A 20,730-nucleotide genomic window follows, 5' to 3' on the forward strand; every position below is an offset into this window, starting at 1 on the left:
TCATCTAATTTTACCGATCTGCTCTTTTCCGCTATATGTTATCTAGCATTCAACCTTTAATTACTACTATGTTTTTGAAATTTCATTGTATTGTCATTCTGACTTTTGCCTTAAAAATGACAACTTAGTCTGAGGTTTAGTTATATTTACCCTAAGAGTGGCCCTAGCATTTACAAGTCGTGATCAAATTTGGTTCCGTCTGTCAACCGAAACGTAAAATATGTAAACGAGAACGACGATATTGTGACTATACATTTGGCTGCATTAAAACACAGTATATACGTTATCGCACTCCTCTCTGTCTCTCTCCCAAATTGCAAGTACGAAAAAGTAGCTTTGCTCTATACAGTACATAACGACCGTAACAAATGAAATGCTTGATTCAAAATGAATTTGAAGTCGACTTGTCGATAATAACAGGCATTTATATACATTCACAAGTGAATTTGACGCTTTAGAGGCACGAGTGCGTAACGATAGCGGAGCGAGGAAAAGAGCCAGGGTCACGCGTGGCGCGCTGAGCAAAGCTTTGGTGAGCAGGAGAATGGAAGGTTTTTTTCAGATTGCATTGTCAGGATTGGTCGATTAGGGGAAAAAAAAGATCACAACCAGGTTGATTTAAATTAAGGAGAAGAGCAACATGTACTAATTTAAAAGTGATCATCATCACTGCGCATGACACGCCATTCCATCAGAAACCTCTCCCGTAAATGCAAAATAATAGGCGATCGTATCGAGAGTCGAGCTTGATGTAGAATACTTGTTTGCCGCATGCTCCTGCTTGGAAAACATGATCTCAACAGGAGCACTTCAAAGCTTCACAATCTCGCTCTCCGTTTCTTTGCTGTCTCAGGTCCACCAGTGCAGAGTTTCAGTTTGCCCGAAGAGAACAAGACACCTCGCTCTGCTTATGCCGTCTCTGCTGGTGGTCAATTTATTTTTTTTCATTCCAGAAATAACCGGTACGAGGGTGCCCCCCCCCCCCCCGGTGTATTTTCTGTGCAGATGCCACTTTACACGACATCAAAGAGGGCAACTGAATCACGCACCACCCCCTGCCCCCCCCCACACACACACTACTACCACCTGCTCTGTAACTCGGTCACTGTCTCACCGAAACATCTTTAGCCACAGAAAACTTGTGCTGCTTGAGTCGAGGAAGCGTAAACCCTCCTGATTTAAAAAAAATAAAAATAAAAATGATTAGGCATGGACACATCCCTGAACGTTGTCGGAAATTTGTCTCTATATACAATAGTTGTGTTATGACAGTGATTCACAAAAGCAATAGTGTAAAGAGTAAAACTACATTTGTGACATTTTTAATGACATAATCGAAACAGAAATATTCTACGATTACTACACCCTGATAGCACATCAGACTTTTTTTTTCTTTTTCCTTCCGGACTTTGTTAAAAACAATTAAAAGAACATATCAGCGATCAAGCCAAACAGATACATAGACCGTCCTCAGTGTTTTTCGTATGATTGTATCAAAACAACGGTGTGATATGAACTAACTTAATGGGTAAGTGTAATTGTTTTGTTTTTTTATTGCCTTTTCTACTGTACTTACAGACTAAACCAGAACAGAGAAAAATGCACGAGGACTTCACAATAAATAGGAAAATACATTTTGCCTGGCAAAATACCATATCCACTTCAAATATTTAACTGTACACTCGTGTTGGCTGCTACAATTGAATTAGGTGATTTGTTAAAAAAACAACAACACATTAATCGATCATTAATTCGGCCCTATCCAAACACTAAAAGATGAGTGCCTCTTTAAATTTCTTTGCTCTCAACATCCGACTCCTTTATAACCTGAGGGGAAGGTTAAGTCATCAGAGGCCCACGCCCTCTGCAACCGTCTCTTAGTGACAACATCCGTCTCCTTTTTCTTTCCATCGACCTGTACGTGATGCGTCGCTCCCGGATCTTCTTCCAAACATCTTCCACCTTGATGTGAGATTGTAATTATGTTGCATGTCGGGGAGTTACGTGATGTCTTCCTGAACTAAAAACAACTAAAAAAAAAAAAATGTTAAAAGTCTGTAAACTTTTGAGGGATCCTGCTGTGCTTCTTTGCCAAGGGTGTAACTCACTGGCTGTGTAGTTTGTGTTCTGCGTGTGTATATGTTTGAAAAGCATGTACGTGTGCTTGTCTTTTAATATCTGCATACTGTGAACAGCAGCGAGGCCAACACGTAAGAGACTGCGCCTCTTTCACATCGGGGGCGCCTCGACTGTCGGCACCCATCAAAAAGTCAAGAATCACTCTAGTTGTTGAGTCAAAAAGCAACGAAGGCTTCAGTGTCGAAGTCCCTTCCTCTCTCTTTTCACTGAGAGAGATTGTCAGTGCTTTTTTTTAATTTTTATTATTATTATTTCAAAAAGTGCTCCTTGAAGGGGAGGGGGTTGCAGGGTAGGGTGGCCTCTGGTCCAATCAGGACAGTCCATTCCTGGGGGGATTCCTCAGACTGGGCGCTATAAAGACAAGATGGCAGCCAGGAGTATGAGGGCGGAGCTGAGCAGGAGGACCGAAGTGTGGCGCCGGCCGACGGAGTTCACGTCCCTTCGAGCCGGCTCTGGAGACTCGTGACCGATGCCGTCTGAAAGGAAAGAATTTAAAATGAAAACCGGTGATGGTTAGCCTAGCTTAGCAGGAAGGGTAGCGCTCGGCAGCTTCTTTTGATTACCAGTCAAACATCTGCAGATTATATATTTGCTATAAAAAGGTAATTTATAAATGCATAATTACAGGATTGTATGCTATTAACAGGCAGTATGTGCGTGTCAATTCACAAATCGTGATAGATAAATGATCAGCAGTGGTAACAAACACACACACACAAATGTTATTATGTACTATATTTTCCCACCAACCTCTGGGTTCTAGGGAGTTTTGACTGTTGTCGTCAAAATCGACCCCTTCCTGCACGGTGCCAGGGCTTTTCACACAATTGTCTTTGAAAAACAAAGAGGAGAGAGGATATGAAGATTAGAGAAGTCGAACGTCACTCGCACACAGCCCGATCACAAGCCGGTGCACAATAGAACGGGCCTATAGACTCAACAAACTGCGACTCACTCTGAGGCCTGACGAAGACTTTGAGTCGAAGGCAGCTCCTTCTCCCCTTGTCGTCAGTGATGGAGGCTGCGGAGAGATTGCGCAGGAGTTCAGAACAAAACACTTTAAACATGTTACCCACAGTTTTCCATTTTTAAAATGCCTTCCTTGATCTTATCTAGGCTTGTGTGATTACAGTTTATAATGGCTTGTTGTCGTATTTCGCTCAATGACATTCATCCTCCGGAAACAAAGCTGTTTTGTTAGAAAAAATTAAAAAAGAACGTTTTAATTTGACAACAACGCCTTCACTTTAATATTCTACTAAACTTACAGTGTAAAGGAAATCTCTTTAATGTACAAACCTTTAAATCAAACACTCGAAAGTGTCAGAATTGCGCCGTATCACTTTTTTGTACGGCTGCTTGCGTTTTTAGACATCGAACATTTGAGGACTCAGGTAACTTTTCCTAAAAGTCCTAATAGTGGTAAAATGACATTTCTGGTCTTCTTTGCTTTAACTGCAGAGTGTGTACAATGAAAGTCTTGAAAGAAGGCACACTATATGTTGGACCTCGACCGATCTTTGATCGCCCATGTCTCTAGGCCAAGACAAGACCCCACGATCACCTGATCTGCATCTCGAAAGGCAACAGTATCGCACAGTCCGATTCCAGCATAAGTTTTGTGGTCCTATAAACTTCTGGAAACCCACTCAATATTCCCCATTCACATCCACTTCACCTGACACCTCTTCACTCTCTAAAATCTACCTTCATTCATAAACATCGGCTAAACTGTAGAGTTGAACAATCTGACAAGGTCGATTTCTTTTTTCTTTTTTTGCTCCATCAGCGGTATTCTACACTTATCCCCTTTAAATACAGTCTGAAGAGCTTCATCTCTCCTTCTGTACTCCCCCTCTCATCGTGATGTGAAAGCCTTTCTGCTCCATATTTTATGATATGAAACGACTCAATGTCACCCTCGCATTTCCAAGTCTAATTTGGCCAGGGGCAGTCATTTCTGCAGATGACTGACATGCTGTTATGCCCACCTGCAAAATCTAATTTCCTCTGTTTCCTGATTGTGAAAGGCAAAGATTAAAAACATTTTTTTTCTGTTTTTTGCCGGGTTGCTGTGATTGTTTTGCAGAACTAACAAAACAAATTAGTTTCAAGTAGGGCAGGAGACCAAGTCGCTAATAGAGCGCCGAGGGTGTCCCCAGCAGTGACGAATGACTTTGACTTCTGTGTGCGCTTTTGTCGAGAACATTTTTATGTCTTGTCTGACCTTATGTTCATCCCACTTCAGATTTTCTCCTTTTCTTTTTCTCCCTCCTCATGGGCCTCCATACTCTGACCTCTGTGATCTCCTGCTGCCATGCCGAGTCTCTCAAACTGCTTTTAATCTGACCACAAACAAACACACACACACACACACACACACACACAACCTGGAGGGTGACAGTGTGGCATGTACGCTCGCCTGTCCATAGTTTGTCCACAGACACCCCTCTATCCTTCCACCCAGACACTTCGCGTGATGGATTCTGTCCGTGCGGTGAATTCCCCAATAAAAGCAAACCATGTCAGTGTTTCCAGTGTCGCAGATGACTCCGGCTCTCATTTCAAAAGGCACTTTATCAGATGCCGCGCGGCTGCGAGAGGAGATAAAAATCCTCCTTATAACTTCACCACGAGAGGAATATTGGAAGTGAAGCAGCAGAGGGAGGAAATAAACGAGAGAGAGAGTCGGTGTCAATCACGGCCGCTTCTGTCTGTGTCAGCGGGTATCGAGTAACTTACCTCACACTCCGACGGTGGCTGGAACAGACGGGAGAATTCACCGTCTCGGATTCTGCCTCTGAACTCGACTGGCCCAAACCCCTGTCTCTGTCTCTCTTTATGCCTCTCATGCTTCTTGTTTCCTTGACTGCCGTTATCTAGCTCTAACTTTCTTCGACTGCTGTACAAAGTGTACTTCTGCAGTCTTGCACGGACGTCTTGAGGGACCGATGTATCAAGACACATTGTAGGACAAAAGAAAGCTCCGATCTAGATTCTTTTGCCATTTCAATGATTGATATTTTAGTCTATAGAATGTGTAGCGAAAACTGACATCCTCAAATTGTATATTTTGTCCGATCAATGGTCCATAAACCAAAAATATGAATTAAAAAAACAGAGAAAAGCAGAAAATTGTCACATTTCAGAAGGAATTAGCGCTTGATAAAAGACTAAATGGTAATTTTCTGAATCACACACATCAATTTGTCCAAACACAGTAACTACATCAGCGAGCAAGATGTATTAATCTGCAAGTAACCAGAGCAACAATACATCTGTCTCCACACATATCTCGACATATGTTAGAAGGAAACAGTCTGTGAAACGTAACGCATTAGCAGTAACAGTAGCTGCCGTTGTTTTTTCAGATGGTAAAAAAGCCAAATTAAAAGTATTAAAAACACAGATTTGAAATAAAACAGCCACTCTTGTTTTATTTTGGTAATTAACCATGCTACAAGCAGTGTACTGCACCCTAGGGTGTCGTATAGTGGGAGACCTCGTCATGCATTATCTCTTGTCTGCCATGGGCAGCATGTTAGTGCTTTGATGGTTTTTAATGTGGAGAAAGTAGCACATTTTGCTGTGTTTTAGTACCTTTGGCCAATCATTTGTTTAGGTGTGAGGTCATTATACATTTCCAACACGCTCACAATACCGATGCTTGGTCAGTGGCCCTACGCTTCAAACTATGACGCTTCCTCTGGCACCAGTTTTGGACAAAGTTTGCTCAAAACTACTTGTTTAGTTTCGGGAAAAAAACAGTTAGTTGAAAGCTTGGTGCATCGGTACCAGATGCAGAGAGCCACTGACCAAGCGGCGCTACTTGACAAGTTGGGTTGGGTTTGGATTTGTCACTTTTATGAGATTTTTGAAAGATCTGAGGAAGATCCTTCATCCTCCAAAATGTTGTTTTGTCTGTTAATAAAACATCCTAGTTGCAGCTGCGAACACTGTGCCGGATCTTTTCTTCCCTCTTTGTTTTTCTGTTACTCACTCTCGTTTTTAATCTTTCGCTGACATCGTGTCACACCGTCTTCCTCTCGTCTCACTTTCTCAGCCTCTCTCCCTCCCCCCCCCCAATACCACAATCCCCTCACAGATTCCAACTCACACACAATTACCCGACTGTCTCTCTTCCTTTCTCTCATGTCTGCCACGGAGGTCAGAGTCTGGGTTTTCTGTCCTCGAGCAACACAGCCGTGCCTCGCCGTGATTGTAACTCCAGCTCTGACTGCAACTCTAGACCCAGCGTTAGTCAGGTCACCCAGCCGCCGCCTCACCATAACCACGGTAAATCTCTCGTTTCACACGCTCAGACACATGTTACACGTTCCGTCATGTGCCGCGGGGACGCGTGATCGTCACGATCGCACATTCGGTACTGGCAACACACATCGTAGATCATCAAACAGGCTGGGATGCCTGTGCAAGGCCAGGCTTTGGTGTGACTGTGAGGTGAATTAGACAGATCCTGATTTAAATACTGTGGGATCAGATGTTTTTCTTGTGATGATCGGTTTATCTTGGGCAACAAAGCCCTTTTGTCTTTGCTTCAGCCCCGAGAAGCTAGAGGGAAACTGTCGGGGCCCTGTGCTGGGAGGGGGGGGGGTTCATGTCATTATCGATGTAGATCTGCACTGGCTGTACGGAGCGGGACCCGGCCGTTTGAAGCGCGAGGGCTTTACAGGGAGACAGTCATCTCTCTCACACAGGGAGAGCCAGACTCTCAACTGTCTCCTCTGAAAATTGGATTTCTATCCCCTGAGATTAGGATCAGGCTTTCCCCGCTCCGCTGAGGCTCTATTAGAAAAACATGCCGCCCTCCGAGGCCAGGAGAAGCTCGCAGCGCAGACCTCGTCGTCATCTCGGTGACCTTTGACCTTCTCGGACCAGCCGCAATACTGATCCCCACACCGGGGCGGCTTTTCCTCCGGGTGTTTGTCTGTCTGCCAGACGGGCAGGCCCTTGGCCAACTGCAGGTGTCTATTTGACGTCTCTGCTCCCCCTGCCTGGGGCGCATGATGATCACCACGGAAGAGGACAAAGGAGTGTCTGTCTCCACTGAGACAAGCAGACATGAATCTCCCCTTCAATGTGTCATTTACATGCCCCACTTAGAGAATCCAAAACCATATTATATGTACAACACTGGTATTAACTATCAGGTATTGTTAGGCTTTGTTAGAGCAAGATACAGTAAACATGCGATTTGACACCAACACCAGCAGCTGATAAAACACAGTTCACTGTAAGGCAACCAACGATCCTGGATGTGGATGATGCCGCTGGAGAAAGAAAACAAGGGTCCATCTGGAAAAATGTGATTTTCATGTGTGACAGCATTATTTATTTTTCCAATATAAGCTGCAATGCTCCAAAAACCAACTAAGAAAGTCCTCTATACTAACAATAGATAAAATGACTACCTGTGATGTGAAAGGGGTCACTCGTAATGAGGACCCTACACATAATTATCACTTGCAGAGCAGTTCCACTCAGCATTGTAGCTGCTTTTAGCTGATAGCTTTGTTTTATCAAAAAACTTCACTTTTTTGCTTTGTTCCTATCAACCTCGTTTGCCGCAGGACGCAGCTGTTTCCAGTTTAAAAAAATAATGATGTCTGTCGTTTGCTGCGGGGAAGGTAGTGTATTCATAGTTCATTAAAGTTACTTTAAAACTTCCAAAAGGGAAACGTCTCTTCTTTCCGACTTCACAACTCTGTACAATGTGAAGACAAATCTGGATAATATGTGAAATGTTCTGACTATACGGCCTTGGTATGATGCCTTAAAGGACCATAAGGTGTCTGTCTTTTGTTATTTCTTCCCATGCTCGGATCATAAGTTCCCAGAGGGAAGACAAGTGTCTTTAATGAACAAGGATCTGTTGGATGAGTCATTAATCTGAGTCAGCGCAGCATGGTCCATATGGCCTGAAACTGCTCAAAGCCATAAGGACCGTCTCTCTGCCTCTCTCCCTCTTTCTCTCTCTGGATGATCAATCATCATCAAATATTACAAGAATATCGTCTTCACTCAGTTTCACATCAACCAGAGCCAACTGAACAAATTAGGCAATCTAGGATTTTTCTTATCGACATCCAAGGAATTGCAAAAACATCAACAGTTCTGTGGCACGGCTAGCAGACCACAATATCCCTAAACAATACAGTCATGTTTATGCAACGGAGTCCAGTAGACTAGCCAATGGACGCAGAAATCCAAACCGAAAGATCTAATGAAGGGCAATACATCACAATACAAAATACTGAAACAGAAACACAGCTTTAGATTTGATTTCAGTCGCATGAGGACTATCTTGGCGATTGCGTGATCCCAGAAGCACACATGTGTAGCACCGTCCAAGATCAGAAAGTGTTGAAAGACACGATGAGAACAAATTCTCCTTGTGATCTTAAACTCCCCTGAGCTTCATTAAAAACCCAAAAGTGGAGGTTGCAAATGATGTCAAGATGGAGAAGAGAAAAGAGTTTGGCTCATCTGACCAGTCTCAAAGTTTCAGGAACCTTTTCAAAACACCTGTTCTGGGTCAGGAAGCACGGCTAAAAAGTTACACTAAGTCTGCAATGACTGTGTAGAAAAACTTTCTCCATTCTTTCTCTACCTAGTCCCTTTTGGATTTGATCTTTATTTTGTACTTTGTTTGTAATGCCAAGGTTGCGCTGACTTTTCATTGACTTTTGCACTCCTTGCTCTAAAGTTTCTCTGACCAGTGTCGGCTAAATACTAAAGATCTGCCATGGAGAGCCCTGTATCTCCTTTAGTCCCCCGTAGGGCTCTGACTTTACTTATGAAAACACAAGACTTCCCAGCTCTTTGTTTTCCCCGAGTCTTCTCACGAGGAGGAGAAAACTGAGCTCTGCCAGTCCTCAACAAAGGACACTTCAGACAAGACCTCGACAGTGGAGATGTTTTGCTCCCTCTGGCTTGTATTTTGGCTTGACGCTCATTCCAAGGACTTGCAACAACAAAACCCGAACATAGCTGCTGTCTTTTTGCAAGATTCAAAAATGAAATCGATATTGATCTTCTGATTTAACTCCCAGTTGAAGTCGTGTATCTTAAATATTACTTTTCTACTGCTGATACCTGAGTTTCAGTACTGATACCGAAACAATACTTTTTGGGTACTTCACTTTCAGTAATATAAACATTTTTCTTTCAAGTTGTCACATGACAAATGTTGTTTCAACGCAAGCAGCCGTACAAGAAAAAAGATGTAAAATTGGCATTTTGATTCAATCAAACAATGAGTGAACTCTTACTCTGTAGTGTTTTGGTCACATTTTGGTCTATGTCAAAAGTACAATAATTTCTGTGAATACAAGACAGGCATACTCACAGATGTAATAATACTCTCTGCCGGGGCGGAACTCAAAGCCTAAGGAGAAGGGAGTGAAGAGCTGGAACTTCTCTGAGAACTTCAGCGGTCCGTTGGGCGACAGAGGCCTGTTGCACTCCCAGCGTTTGAAGCCCTTGGCGGTGTGGTCGCAAGAGCTGTAGCCATCGTAGTTCACCATGTAGAGGATGTAGCGCTCGGCCCGGTCGTCCGAGACCGGCCCAATGTAGTGCGGACAGTAGACGTCGAGGTAGTCGTTGATGCAGACGTCGATGTGGTAATCGCCCCGGTAAAACCTGGAGGACAGAGAGATTGAAAAGAGGCAAATGTAAATATGTGGTTTGTAAAGCAAAACATCAAGTCTGCGCGGAAATATCATAGTTTTTAAGTATTTTTGGATCAAATCATAAGGAATATACAGTCCTTCAGGACTGTGATTACTGACTGTTAGAATGACATTTGAACAGCGATGCGCTAGCAAAGACAATGTGGATGTAAACAATGATGAAAAAATTGTCTTTGCAAATGTTCTGACGAAAGAAATGCCTTCACGTGTATAAGACTTGAATGATACACACGTAGGACCTCAAGCAAGAACATTTTCGTATTCTTATCTTAACTTCCTCTTACTTTTTCTTTTGTTCGACGGGCTCGAACGAGTGCGCCACTTAAGAATGAATACGTTTGTGCCCGTTGTGTTTGAGTGAGTAACACTGAAAGTTCCCAGGGCACCTTTAAGTTGTTCAAGTCTACAGCTCTGACGTAAATGCAAACATGTTTTTATTAATGTGCCTTTCAAAGAAACATGTGAGCCTACATGGCTGGATCTAGTTGTTCCTAATCCACAGTGAGGGCATTTTTCTGTATATCAGCAATAATAATACCCTGATTAATCTGTTATTGGTGAGGTGATCGTTCTATATGTTTATGTATGCAATGATAATTCCCATGTGATCTCTGAACTTGACCTTTTTTTAATGATTTATTAACCCAATGAAAATATGCCGAGTGTGCATGTTCTCTCTGCTGCAGCCTGCTTTGTGTTTTGTACTCGGCTAACATTCATGAAGCGGTGATTTGCTCAAGGGTACATTGGCAGCAGCTGCTGAAGTGGGAGGATGGTTACTCATTGATTTGCTCGGGGAGTCTCTCCCCATCACGCTCCTCGATGACGCGTCCTCCAAAGAGTTGCGAGTGCTCCAACACCTGATGACAAGAGATGATACTTCGAGTACCTTAGCGAGGCCGCAGCTGGAGAAAAACTCGGAAACTCCGGCCGGACTGTGAAAGAGACATTCTCCGGCTCTGGTTCTGTTTACACGATCTCATCATGTCAGTCTCAATCTTCGCGAGCCTCTTGTGAGACTCAAACGAAACCCCCTGCAAGACACCCGCCCCGTCAGAAACCTCGCAGGGCACACGCGAGTCAGCTCTAAGCCATATATCAATGTTGGTGCTCGGCAGCGATGACTTATGCTGGTGCTGAAATTAAAGTCCCCTAGCGTTACAGGGCTAATCCCCTGGTTAGCATGTGCCTTTAGCAGCGTTAAGAGGATCCCCCCTGTAAAATGAGATTTTCATTAGCCTGATATGACAGCTTGATTTAGGAGCCCCTCGTGGAATCTCCGAGTCTGGGAAAATGAGGCCTGTTCTCAAGCCTCGCCTTGAAACGGCCCCCGAGAATTTTCGCCTGGTGTTTACTGTCAACCGAGTGGACACAGAAGTGAGGGGGGGAAAAAAGAAAAGCGCAGAGGCGAGATATGCCAGGTATTCATTCCTGAGGAGAGTGATTGGAAACACATATTCCCATAGGCGCCGTATAAGGTTGCATTTGTGAGGCTTTTAGCGGAGGCGGATTACGCTTGGACGGCCGACTGGTCGTGTCTCTATAGCTGCTAATGGCCCACGGTTCAGTATCACTGACATACTGCGGATGTCTTCAATACTCCACCTCTGTTCATTGACACAGTGAGGGCCGACAGGGGAGACATGCCAGATACCGTGTTGGAGCACGCAGCGTGGCTGATGATTAGATACGGGGGGGGAGACTTTTTTTTACCTTGACGTTACAACCGGATCAGACATTACGCATGCTCCTGCTGCTCGCCGAAGGGGACAGTAGCACCAGTCAGCTGATCTGAGGCCAGGTGAGAAAGGGAGGGAGGGAGATTCAGCTGTTGACACGTAAATGTCGGGGTTCTTGGGGGGGGGAGGAGCATGAGAGGCGTGAAGGGGAGGTGTGCGCTCGCCGCGGCCTGCTGGGGGGTATCGTGTTGTCGTTACACAGATTGTGAATGTGCCACGGGATTAGTGGCCGTCCTACTGGGTTTGCCACAAATGAGTGGATGACGTGTGTGCATGCCGGATAGCGGGGTGTGTGGGTGTCTCATGGCCATATTCTAATCTTTTTCTCTCTCTAATTATAGTCTGGTCAAACGTGAAACCAAAGTCCTTGTTTTCTCTTCCAGTTTTTTCTTTTCCTTTCTCCCTTCAGCACCAGCTGGGCGCTTTGGCTCCAGGCAGGCACAGCATGGCCTCCCTCAGCCTCCAGTTTCAGAGCTGCTCGCTGATATTATGACTACCAGGGGTCAACCGGCTCCACAGTATCATGTCCTCAGCCAGAAGCACTATGGGGTAGCCTGCTTTGTCCCTCCCCTCCTCCCCCGTGTTTTTACTAAGCCTTAAATGTTAGTTTCAACCTCACAAGTGTCAGTGGCTGTCAATCAAAATCTGACCCAGGAGAAGCAGTAGAGATTAGTTAGGATTAAGAAGAGTTTGTAACTAAAGCTTTTGTGAGAGAGCGAGAGGTGGGGAAAAGTAATACTTGGATACTTGTATTCAGATGCATCCAGAGTTGGAACAGAGTTTACTCCTGTCATCATCACGCATCTCATCATCAGTCTCCAGTGACCACTTCTGATTGGATCTCATTCTACGCTTCAGAGCAGAGACTTACTTCGAATTTTCATAATTCTGTAGCTCATTAAAACTACTTTCATCCAAAAAAAAAGTTCTGATAAAATGATTGACGGTGACCTCTGGGGACTTTCCAGAGAAGTTATGAAAGTTGCTCTTGAATTGTAATTGTAATTTTCAGTCCTCTGAGCACAGGACAAATTACTGAGGAAATGAGCAAAGATTAGATCAGGAAACAAGAAATATTATTTATTAACAAAGAATTGTTGGTATTTCCTGTTTGTAGTTTAACAACATTGCTGGATGGAATTGGATACATTGGTGAATTAGTTCATTATAATGTTGTTGAGAGGCAGCTGCACCTGTTGCATTACGATCCTGAAGCAAGATTCACAATCATTTCTCAATCTAATTTGTGCATGCAGCGCATTTATGATTGTGATTATGTTATCAAATGTAAATCAAATCTTGAACCACACATAGTTAGAACATTTTCTTGAGTCATCAAGATGCCTATATGGACAGCACCGAGTCACCACTCATGCCATGACCAAACGGTTGGTTGAACGCTTTATCTGAACCTTCCTGCCACAAAAGACCAAGACATACAAATTCCGACAGGATACAAAATATTGTAGAAACAATCTGGTGCGACAAGAAAAATACTTTATGGATGGCAGCCAGGGACAAATAAGTGTAAGTGGGGTTTAAGATAAAGAATGACAATACAAAAACAAAATACAAGTGTTCCTCAGTCACTTGGGGGCGGGGGGGTTGTTGCAGCTTTGGCCCCAGGCGACGTGTCTCTGTGTAAAATCAGTGCATCCCTCTCTGCCTGCAAATGTAGTTTGAGCGATCAGTTTCTCACTCTTGCCTCGGAGGCATATTTATATTCCCTGTCCATTTATGATCGCTTCACCAGAGAGGGATTTGGATGGAAGTTCTGAAGGGGCTCAAATGTGGCCAAACACATGTACAACCTAAATCTAGAAATATGGGCCGAAGGTGTTTGTTACAAAAGACTATAAAACGCACCGTGAGAGTAGCGAGAGCGCCAACAGATGAGCCAGATGTGTGCCAGATGTTTACTGTATGGATGTTTTTGAGTAGCAGCAATGAAATATTGATAAGACACGGAGCCATAAACACAAAGACCGGCTCAAGATGTGGTCGGATAAGATGACGTTTCATCTCTCAATGTCTTCCGGTTTCTTATTTTGAGGGGCTTTCTCCTGCTGATCTCTACTGTGATCTCTGCTATCTGTACCCTGAGACTCTGAGAGCATCTGTTAACCCCCGTCCCTCCCCTGCCGTGGCCTGGACCCAAGCGTGAGAAACCTGCATTCGTTTACCGAGCTGTAAACTGTCGACGGCGTTCGCAGGCCTAAGCAACAGGGTTTCTTCACTTCCATTACCAGCGAGATGTATTCATCTGTTTTTCGAAAATGCCTTTGTTGTTACAGGCTATTTAGTAAGTCATTAAGCCTTCACGGGGCTGATCGAGGCAATTCCAACCGTTGTGTTTTCCTTTTGGCGTCACTCTGAGCAGCAGGGCGCGCTAAAAGCTGATCGAGGGTTCGGGTGGTGGGGGTGTTTGATAGCAGGAGGCAGAAAGAACGATCAGGCCAACAAACAAGAGCACGGTTCAGCAGTTCTGTGTCAGTTCGAAATGTGTCATAATGAGCCATTAACAAAATAAAAGCACCTCAATCCATTTGTCTTGGGGATTAATGATCCCTGATTGGCTGAATTACTCGCGGCCAGTTGGAGGGGCTTATCAATGAATCAGTAACTGGAGCTCTTAACAAAGCACACAGCTATGGGTAATCCCTCTTTTCAGCGAGCTCCCCAGCTTGTTTGCTTTCTTCATCCCCTTCTGCTGTGTTATTGTCACTGTGGCCTGGCACAGGTAAGGTATGGCCAGAGCCAGTATGGAGAGAAAGGGGAGAGGAGTGGAGAGTGGAAGAGAAGGATGTAGGGGACAAGAGGGCAAGTAAAAAGGCAGTAGAAGGAGAGAAATAGAGGAAAGGTGGAAGAAGAACGAACGGCTGTGTTCAGAAAAACTAAATTCAAAGCACTTAAATCTCCCTGAATTTTGTATATTTGCTCTGTTTAGTACCAGATTACATCGATTTAAACTCCCTCTCCATGTTCTGGTGTAGAAATACTGAATTCCTTATGTATTTATTTTCTTTATTTTGTTGGTGTGAATTATGAGAAAAACATCAACTCTCACACAGTCTCCTCTACAAATGATAATATTTATCCACGAATAAATATACACACATTTTTCAGGCACTTTATGAAGTTGTGCTTCTTATTTAAAAAATGCTGACATATTTTTTATTATTTCGTTGCCATTAGAGTGGTCACATTTGAATATTATAAAGAGTCTAAAAAATATTTAAATATATTTAAAAAACATTTGATCCCCACAGGTGTGCTGAAAACCCCAAATTCCACTCAAAATACAGCAGACTTGAACACAGCTGTACGTCCCTGTATGGTTGAAGAGAGGAAGTAGAAGGGAGAAAAAAGGAAGATTGTGGGTGGTGACAAGATGGTGGAAGACAGTAGGAGAGGAAAAGAAATAGCAGGAATGAGGAGCAGAAGAGGGGAAAGGTGGAGAAAATAGACAATTGAGCAAAAAGGAGTGAAGCAAGGGAAGAGAAGGATGGACAAAACAAGAAGCGAGAAAGAGAGGAGAAGAGGAGGGAAGGAAGGGAGGAAAGAAGACAGCAGGGAGGGAGTGGAGCAAAAAAAAGAGGAGGAAGAAAAAGAATGTGGAGAGAAAGTAAAAGGGAGGAGGAGGAGAGGATACAGCCCTCCTGTTGTTTTCCTTATGAACACACTTGGGTCAGACAAGGGGCAGCTTCCCAGCGTTATTCCACAAAGAGAGAAAAGAGGAGATGCTTTCAGCCCACAGAAACACATGAAGCTCCTGTCCTAACACACACACACACACACACACACTCATAATGTCTGCACTGAAAAACACGAGACCACAGACGTTACGCTGCTTCTATATCAAGTCCCTCAATTTACTCCTCCACAAACACTTAACTGCCTTTTTCTGTAGTTCCTGATTACAGCCTCTAGGGGGAACTCTTTATGGGGCAAAGAAGGGGTAATCATGCCCCCGGTCATGTGACGTGATGTCACCAGATGGGCTCCGTCTATCCCGTTGCCCTCGGGGTTGGGAGGTCTCGATCACCCTCCCTCCACCTGTCCTATCATTCATATAGCTGGTTCGCCGCCGGGGAAGTTAAAGGCCATTATTACTTAGTTAGGCTAATTATATACACACATATGTCGGCAGACTCACAAACACACACACGTACACGCAGAATGTATTTGAACACATAATGTGTCTGCCAGGGGGGGCTCGGTCCGACTGGGCGTTGACAGCAGAGAGATGGGGGGGGGGGGGGGGGGGGGAAATGGAACCCGTAAAGTATAGACAGTTCTCTGTTTCTGTGTGTTTTTTTCCCAGCTGGGAACACAACCAGGGGAGGTGAATAATTGGCCTCAGATTGAAAACACATTGCCGCTTGTGGGAAGGCACCTTGGGTAGTTAAAAAATAAAACAGAGGCTGGAGACGGAGATAGAGAGCGTGGAAGCAGAGACAAGAGGAATGAGAGCGGATGGTCTTGTTTATGGATCCTGGTGGTCCTGACTGTGCCAATCGCTAACTCGTCCTTCAATGCAGCTGCAGCCACAGTGTGTGCCAGGCTGGTGCACACAGACAGAGACCGTGTTATGTAAAGCTTCATGTATATTCTAATCTCCTGAAAACTAGGCCCTGTTGTCTTCGGGCCTTCGCTGGGAGAAAAACTGACACAACAATACTTTTCTTTCTACAAAATCCCTTTTTTTTCCACTTAAAAACTCAAAAGTAAAATGTTGTCTAGGTAAGGCTTTTGTTTTTGGGTCCATAATTTAGTTTCTGAGGAGAAGTTTCCTGGAAAGAACTGTAATTCAATTGCTTTGTTATTAAAGAATTTCCTTGAAAGAAAAGCTGCATGTAAAGAAGTCCTCCAGAGATTAGTCTATTTCATGAAGTTGGAGGTTAAAAAGATGTCAAAATTGAAGCAGCAGAGGCCCAGCTATCCTGACTCTTTAGTCCCTAGCATGGGTAAAGTTCCATGAACACTGGACCCTACATTTCCCATAACGCAACCAAATACTTTGTTTCATTAGACCCCATTTGCCTGGTATGTGCCCAGTTAATGGCCAGTTTAAGATTACCCTGTTGACATCACTGTGACATCATCAGGGTTATTTTCCCATACTTTGGAAAGTGTTTTCACTGAGTGTTATTAACCATGACAAGTTGATCGCCAGTAAACACTAACTTTAATTTATCATAGGAAACTTTATTATTCACCATATACATGAAAGCATATGCTGACCTGTGGACAAATGTCCCATGTTTGCATGTCCAGCTGACCTGCTGTTCACTGAATAAAACTGGTTGCAGTTAAAAAGAAGTATTAATTGAGTCTCCTGGTCTTACAATGTCATCAAACTAACAGCCTCCACCTAAAGTGGAAGAAAAAAGTACAAAGAAAGCAAACAGACTTCATTACGTCATTGATTCCCTCTGGACTTATCTTATCAGTTGACTGTCATATTGTCTATTTCCACAAAAACACAGCAGGAAATCAGACCGTGAGTGACTTGGTTTGAGTGACGTGGCCCTTTAAGACGAATATTCCTGACGTGTTACAGACTGATTGTGACAAGAGACTGTCCTTCTGTCTTACATGGATGAGGCAGGTTAATTACTGACAACGCTATTCTGGTGTCAAATAGGTCAAAGCAGCAACATCAGCATGGGGTTAGTGTCAGTCAACACACACACACACACACATACACACAGCAGGGCTCCATCATTCAGTCAGTGTAAAACCCCCAGGGGCCTGACAGAGCGAGTCATAAACCCCCTCTGTGCCAAAGATGGCTGCTTTTTAGCGTTGCCATGATGGCTGTTTACAACAACACAATGTTCCAACCATAGAATCTGCGCCTTTGACAAACACAGCGTTCGTACACTGCAGGTGTATACATGCAGGCACGCATGTACATGGAACACACACTCCTCTACCAACCCTAACGCCACATAACTCCAACAGGCCCAGAGCGGCTCCTGTTAAAATAACCCAGACTCAAATATTTCCCATCAGCACCTGCCGGACTTGTACACCGGGGAACATTCTGCAGGATGCTGCAGATCTCTGTATACACGCATAGTGATGATGATAATGATTTTTTAATTTCGCTAAATGCGGACGCTCCTGCAGAGCACACAGCCGGTGTAACCTCGGGGAGAGGCAGAGCATCCCAGGATGCCTCCCGTCACGCGAGCTGCTCGCCGTGCTCGGCTGATATCGATCTGACACTTTAGACTCTGAGCTGAGGTCAGGGGGTAGTGACAGCCCATTATTCAGCCCGAGAGCCAGTGTTTGGCCAGTGACTGAGCCCAGGTGATGCCCTGACCTCGCTGTCGTCTATCTTAGGAGCTGCTGAGGGATGGAAGGTGAAGTTTAAAAAAGTAAAAAAACGATAACTTGATCCCTTCTGTCTTTGTCTACCTGCTCAGCAGGCATGTCATCGTCCTCTTCTTGCTTCATGGCTGTACAGTCTCTATAAAGTCCACTGTTTTTGTGCTATTTTTCCTTTTTAATTACTAGCTTTTCTCTTATTAAGTTGATTGGTTTAAACGTTTACTTTCCCACTGAAATGGGTGATACAGATAGAACATTTTAACGCAGGTAATACCATTTCACAACATTAATAAATATTGTGATACAGTGGATTTTCTTCTGTTCTGGTTTATAATAATTTATTTTAAGAAACAGTTTCTAGATAAAAAAACAAAAAAAAAGATCATTGTATCATCATTTTGCCCAAAGCTACATTCCCATGCATCAGTTCTGATTCCTATTGCAGGAGACTGTTAAATGCATCGACAATAAAGAGACATATTATTTAAGAAACAGCTGCAGGTCATTTAACAAAAATTGCATGACCTGATCTTTTCTTCCAACAGATTTTCCTTTTTTTGATAACTTATTATAATATTTCATAGTCTATGAATAACATTCGTTGCTACATTGTTAAATTAGCACGTTCTTTTCTAAATTGTCACAGAAAAAGGACACAAGGAGGAACATGATAACTCACAGAGGAAACCCACTCGCACAGAAACCCAGATGCGAGCTAGCCCAAGCAGCAATGAGTCCTACAGGAAGGCCCCACCTGAAGCCTGCTTCACTAACACGGCCCCGATCCTCGCTCGGCAGGGCCCGAGACTCCGACCCCTGACCTCCCTCCCCAGGGGCGATCCGAGCCCCCTTGCAGTGCCCTATCACTTTACTGCACCCCAGGGAGCTGTGGCCCCGCCCCGCCCCCGGCCCAACACACTCTGAAACCACAACCAGGCGGGGGAAGGGGAGGGGGGGGTGGCGGTGAAGAGAGGAACCCACAACGTCTGGACTTAATCACCCGCCCATGACATGCCTGCAAAGCTCTCACACACACCACCACTGCATGTGCACACACACACACACACACACACACACACACACACACTCTAACACCAGCACTTATCCACCAGTGAGGTCTCACACACATCAAAGTGCGGTGGAACTGGCTTGGTTGAGTAATAGGCGTTCTGTGGGGAGATGGTGAAATGCTAAAAACTCAAGCTCGGAAAAATTTGTTGTGTTCAAGGCCCTGAGAAGAGAGGGTGAGAGAGGATTATATTCAAGGTTTGAGAGCGAGAGAGAGGGGGGGGGGGAGGGGATAGAAGAGTGAAAGATTGACTAGTGAGAGAGACATGAAAGAAGAAGCCCAAATGATGTGAGAAAATGTGAGGGATGTGAAAGAGGGGAGTGGGAAAGGGCCCATCCTTGATTTACAACTCTCAAAGGTCTTGTATAAGAGCGAGGAGGTCTGCGTGTGATTGCGAGGCATTTGAGTTTACCTATATGGCCCAATATACTATCACATACAAAGTCTCAACGGCTTCTATTGGGTCAAAACATCCAACGGCTCCCAACCCAGCAAGAGCTCCTAAAGAAGACAAACTCTTCCAAAAAAAGAAAGAAAACCTATCAAAGTGCATTTCTATGCGTTTCAATGGAGCAAAGTCACTCATAACATGGGGGCAACATGCCGACATGGCAGCCCGGCGTTGGTTTTACAACATGGAGTCTCTTAAGGGGCTACTAGGGCATGCAAGACGAGGGTCACGTAACCACCAGCACTTGTTCTACTGTATATGAAGAGAAGAGGAGGTCCAAACTGTTCTTGAATCCAACATTTATTCAAACACTAATTACATTTCACAGGAAAGGGAAAATAAGTGACAGGTTTATTAAACAACCCGTCACGTTTCTCTGCTTTTTTTTTTACCTCTATGCTTTTTCTATAATTACAATGATTACTATGACTCGCACGTCACGGTGGTCCCTCGAGATTGTCCCGGTGAGAAAACTTCAACTTTTCAGGAGACATTAGTTTGGTCCTCTTGTCAAATCGCCAGCTGCTTGACAAGAGATCAGAAAAAAACCAACTGTATTCCTACATTGTTTTTTTTAATTACTATCAGAGGAAACGGCCACGACTTATCACACTTATTCTAGTTAAAATGGACTCTGTCTGTCTTTCGATTTTCTCCACAACCGTTGATCAAATCTACTTCACACTTGGTGGTTGTTCTGCTGAGGACCCCGTGACGAGTGGGAGCTCTTGAGATCTATGGGACACATTTATTAGTAGTGTAACTGTTACACCGCAATGGTACTTTCAAGAACAGATAAAGAGAGAGCGGAGATCTAAGGGACATATTTATTAGTCATTTTCTCAACAACCCTTCATCCGAATGACTTCAAACGTGGCATGTGTGTTGCTCAGGACCAAAGAAAGAGTGTTGTCCAGTGTGAAGTTGTTTGGATGAGCAGTTATCGAGAAAGCTGCAAGCAGCTACACCGGATGGCGAGTGATAGGCCCGTTCTGAACGGGCAGTTTTTGAACTGGCAATGTATTAGAGGCACACGGCATGTTTGCATAATGTATGTTTTTTTTTTTTAAACAACAAAAAAGGGGGATCTCTGCTGGAGAGTTTTAACTCAGCAAACAATGCATGCCTGGAAGTCAGTTAATATGCTGCTTGATTGAAGTCTGATAAAGTTTCGAGTCTGAAAATTAAACAAAAGCTTGAAATTAACGAAACGGTTTGATTTCATAAAGCTAATTATGAACTTCTGTTTCACAGTGCAAGTATGACACTTGAGTACAGACT

At 44.0% G+C, this 20,730-nt stretch overlaps 1 protein-coding gene across 2 annotated transcripts in view; it reads right to left on the bottom strand.

Annotated features, from left to right (window-relative positions):
- Positions 1-1,293: 1,293 nt before the first annotated feature.
- LOC142935443 (ephrin-A5b-like) overlaps positions 1,294-20,730 on the bottom strand; it is a 64,778-nt gene continuing 45,341 nt past the window's right edge. For both annotated transcript variants that reach the window (XM_076079824.1, XM_076079825.1), the window contains 4 exons: positions 9,509-9,801; positions 3,095-3,160; positions 2,890-2,970; positions 1,294-2,615 (listed from right to left, as the gene is read on the bottom strand). In XM_076079824.1, coding sequence (XP_075935939.1) covers positions 2,491-2,615; positions 2,890-2,970; positions 3,095-3,160; positions 9,509-9,801 — 565 coding nt within the window. In that variant the 3' untranslated portion in view covers positions 1,294-2,490. The remainder of the gene's footprint in view (positions 2,616-2,889; positions 2,971-3,094; positions 3,161-9,508; positions 9,802-20,730) is intronic.

This window comes from Anarhichas minor, unplaced genomic scaffold (assembly GCF_050575085.1).
Source record: "Anarhichas minor isolate MPS153535 unplaced genomic scaffold, ASM5057508v1 ptg000073l, whole genome shotgun sequence".
Lineage (NCBI taxonomy): Eukaryota > Metazoa > Chordata > Actinopteri > Perciformes > Anarhichadidae > Anarhichas > Anarhichas minor.